Source organism: Echinops telfairi, unplaced genomic scaffold (assembly GCF_000313985.2).
Source record: "Echinops telfairi isolate 266 unplaced genomic scaffold, ASM31398v2 ScPeMD7_3533;HRSCAF=4204_1, whole genome shotgun sequence".
Lineage (NCBI taxonomy): Eukaryota > Metazoa > Chordata > Mammalia > Afrosoricida > Tenrecidae > Echinops > Echinops telfairi.
The window spans coordinates 21,788,148-21,792,198 of record NW_022107432.1 but is presented as its reverse complement, the minus strand read 5'-3'; the positions used below and the strand labels follow the sequence as shown (position 1 = coordinate 21,792,198).

Sequence of the window (4,051 nt, the reverse complement as noted above, 5' to 3'; positions counted from 1 at the left end):
GCGCCTCGCGGCACACGTTTTTCAAGTTCAGCCTGTCCTTCCGGGGGTGGGGGGCGGGGGTCTTCGGCCCGCTCGGCCCTGAGCGCGTGTGCCGGGTGGTGGAGGGCGGCCTCAGCCAGATCCCTGGGCTCTCCCTGGCCCCCGCCCTTGCCGAGAGCCGGGCTGGTTCTGGAAGCTTCGGGAGCCGGCGCCCCGCCCCGTGCCCGGATGCTGGGCGGGGGCGGGCTGCGCGGCGGCGCCCCCTCCTCGCGTGGCCCGGCCGGCGCATGTCCGGCAGTGACGAGGGTCGGCAGGGCCCAGCGAGCTGCGGCCACCATCTTGGTTGCGTTTGGACTCGTCCTGCGCGTTCGCCCCGAGCTGTGGGTCATGCGGGAGCTTAGCCGCCTCCCTCCTTTGTCCTGCTTTAACTGCTCCCCCGGGCGGCGCTCTCCGTCTTCGGGCTGCCTTCCCCTCTGCGCGGGGTAGCATTCCAGATCCATTTAGTTACTCAGTGCTTTTTCTTTCCTAAATTAAGAACAGTAATAATGTAAACACTAAAATGGATTTTGCCTTTTCCTGGGCTGGATTTTTTTTAATTTTATATGCTTCTAAAACTCATGGGTCACCAAGTAGCAGTGGTCTACGATGCCTTCTCAGAAAGCCCTATTTTTGTTAGAATGTGTTTTTTTTCCCTTCCATAATTTTCTCCCTTGTAGGCATGCAGCCTTGAATCCTTAGGTTCTTAACAGCCCTTGGGAGTGGGCTAGCACTGTGCACCCTTTGAGCTAAACCTCACTTTATCTGGTCTTTAACAACTGACCAGGACGAGCTTTCTCAGGGTTTGCTCCATGCTTTGTGAAAGAAAGTACAGCCTGTCCTGTTTGTGGCTCTGGCTATGGTCGTTCCCGATTCTTGCAGATGCCTGAGGAAGTGCACCATGGAGAGGAGGAGGTGGAGACCTTTGCCTTTCAGGCGGAGATCGCCCAACTCATGTCCCTCATCATCAATACCTTCTATTCTAACAAGGAGATTTTCCTTCGGGAGTTGATCTCTAATGCTTCTGATGTAAGTGTTTAGACTTTGTATTGCTGTAGTTTTTGAACACCCCCAAAAAGAGATACGGATAGTTGGACATTTGGGTGGGTGGGGGCTGAACCCACCAACCACTCAATGAGAGAAAATGAAGTTTTCAGCTCCTGTCAAGATTTACAGTATAGGAAACCCACAGGGGCAGTTTTATAGGGTCCCAGGTTTGACTAAATGGCAATGATTTCCTCCTCCCCTTAATTTTGATTTAAAAAAAAACATTTTTCTCACTTGAATTATTGGTTAAGGTGTAAACCTGCTGAGGTTCCAACCCATCAGGAACCTCTGGGAGGAAAGACCTGGAGCCCACCAGTAAAGATAATGGATCTTAGCATTGGAAGCACAATAAAAGGTCTTGGGAGAGTAGGGACTGGGGTTATGGAACTAGAACATAAATCCCAAGCCAAAAGATCCCATGCTAAGAATGGGACCATTTTGAGGTTGAAAGGGAGTCTGGGTTAGATGCTGGCATGTTAAGGGGCAATCGGAAGTGAGACGTTCGGAGTAGGAAAACCAGTAGACTCATTTGAATTAACAGGTGGGCTTTAAGAAAGGATCCTAAGTGTGTGTGTGGTTTTCTACCCCTACCCCTGTGGTCTGTTTCCCCAGGCCTTGGACAAGATTCGCTATGAGAGCCTGACAGACCCTTCCAAGTTGGACAGTGGAAAAGAGCTGAAAATCGACATCATCCCCAACCCTCAGGAGCGCACCCTGACTCTAGTGGACACAGGCATTGGCATGACCAAGGCTGATCTCATCAATAATCTGGGAACCATTGCCAAGTCGGGTACCAAAGCATTCATGGAGGCTCTGCAGGTAGCCAGCCTTTCTGCAAGGCTCCATTTACTTGACTCTGTCACCTTTTAGTTTCCTCAGAAGTTGGTTGCTTTTGATTTATTTTCAACTTCCTTTTTGGTAGGCTGGTGCGGACATCTCCATGATTGGGCAATTTGGTGTTGGCTTTTATTCTGCCTACTTGGTGGCAGAGAAAGTGGTTGTGATCACAAAACACAATGATGATGAGCAGTACGCCTGGGAGTCTTCTGCTGGGGGCTCCTTCACTGTCCGTGCTGACCATGGTGAGCACCATGCATTGCATGTGGTAGCAGTTATTGGGGGTTGGGGTATCCTATAGTGGAAGTTCAAAGTGCATTTTATTCTAAAGCCGTTTCTTTGGCAAATAGTTGCATGTTTAGTCTTTACTGTGCTAGGTCTATGACAATTGCTTTTCACCTCCACTTGTCAGGTGAGCCCATTGGCCGGGGAACTAAAGTGATTCTGCACCTCAAAGAAGACCAGACAGAGTACCTAGAGGAGAGGCGAGTCAAAGAAGTAGTGAAGAAGCACTCTCAGTTCATTGGCTACCCCATCACCCTCTATGTGAGTGTGGCAGGGGTGCAGGAGCCTCGCCTTCTGAGTAAGTTTATGTGGTTCACAGCTTCTGCTTTCCCTAGTATTCCAAAACGTGGGTTTTTTTTTGTTTTTTTTTTCCGGTACTTTAAAGCTGGAGAAGGAACGGGAGAAGGAAATCAGTGATGATGAAGCCGAGGAAGAGAAAGGTGAGAAAGAAGAAGAAAAGGATGAGGAAGAGAAGCCCAAGATTGAAGATGTGGGCTCAGATGAGGAGGATGATAGTGGTAAGGACAAGAAGAAGAAAACCAAGAAGATTAAGGAGAAGTACATTGACCGGGAAGAACTAAATAAGACCAAGCCCATTTGGACCAGAAATCCTGATGATATCACCCAGGAGGAGTATGGAGAATTCTACAAGAGTCTTACTAATGACTGGGAAGACCATTTGGCAGTCAAGGTGAGAAGCATTCCTTATTGGTTTTAGTTACAGGGGAAGGTAGGAAGGTATTACTGTTAGTAGAGAATGGAACTTGCCCAACTGGGCTGGTGACGTGATGTGACTGGAGGCTGGGAAAAAAGCATGGATGCCACTTACTGATGACCCTTCAGTGTAGACTTTGTACTGGCTTTCATGTACCCCAGGACTTTGGCTTACTACTACACAGTGTTTATCTCTAGTTTGGGGTGGGGGGGCTTTATCTTAAAGTTGAAGGTATTTGGCATCAATTAAAACCGTCCTCCCCCTTTTATGTGTTTTCCTTAAACCTTGAAGCACACTATTGGCTTACTGTGGCCTTTTTCTTTCAGCACTTTTCTGTAGAAGGGCAGTTGGAATTCAGGGCATTGTTGTTTATCCCTCGCCGTGCTCCCTTTGACCTCTTTGAGAACAAGAAGAAAAAGAACAACATTAAGCTTTATGTCCGCCGTGTGTTCATCATGGACAGCTGTGACGAGTTAATCCCAGAGTATCTCAGTGAGTAGCCTTAATCCTTCCATGGTCTCCAGTATATATGTGTTTATTCTTTTGGAAGTGAGAGGTTCTCCACAGGCTTGAGGGAGTTGAAGGCTCTATCCCTGGTAATTCCTGGTCCTCTGTATGGTAACAAGTAGTCAGTGAGCCTTCGACTTGTATCTGGAGCATTGTGTCTGGCCCTGGTTTTTTGCAGACTTCATCCGTGGTGTGGTCGACTCGGAGGACCTGCCCCTCAACATCTCCCGAGAGATGCTCCAGCAGAGCAAGATCCTGAAGGTCATCCGCAAGAACATTGTCAAGAAGTGCCTGGAGCTCTTCTCTGAGTTGGCAGAAGACAAGGAGAACTACAAGAAATTCTATGAGGCTTTCTCCAAAAACCTGAAGGTAAGGGTACAAGTAAATAATGGTCATTTGACCAGTTTTCTTAATGAAAGTGGCCTTTTCCATCCACATAGAGGGAATAAGATTAGAGTTTTTGATTGACCCTTACAGCTTGGCATCCATGAGGACTCCACCAACCGGCGGCGCCTTTCGGAGTTGCTGCGCTATCACACCTCCCAGTCTGGAGACGAGATGACTTCCCTCTCAGAATATGTTTCCCGGATGAAGGAGACCCAGAAGTCCATCTATTACATTACCGGTGGGTTGGAGGTGGTTATA

At 48.5% G+C, this 4,051-nt stretch overlaps 1 protein-coding gene across 1 annotated transcript in view; it reads left to right on the top strand.

Annotated features, from left to right (window-relative positions):
* The first annotated feature begins 878 nt into the window (after positions 1–878).
* Positions 879–4,051, top strand: part of HSP90AB1 (heat shock protein 90 alpha family class B member 1) — a 4,638-nt gene continuing 1,465 nt past the window's right edge. The window contains exons 1-8 of the mRNA XM_004710796.2: positions 879–1,044; positions 1,675–1,881; positions 1,985–2,144; positions 2,312–2,445; positions 2,570–2,875; positions 3,226–3,391; positions 3,585–3,775; positions 3,884–4,031. Of these exons, the coding sequence (XP_004710853.1) occupies positions 898–1,044; positions 1,675–1,881; positions 1,985–2,144; positions 2,312–2,445; positions 2,570–2,875; positions 3,226–3,391; positions 3,585–3,775; positions 3,884–4,031 (1,459 nt within the window). The 5' untranslated portion in view covers positions 879–897. The remainder of the gene's footprint in view (positions 1,045–1,674; positions 1,882–1,984; positions 2,145–2,311; positions 2,446–2,569; positions 2,876–3,225; positions 3,392–3,584; positions 3,776–3,883; positions 4,032–4,051) is intronic.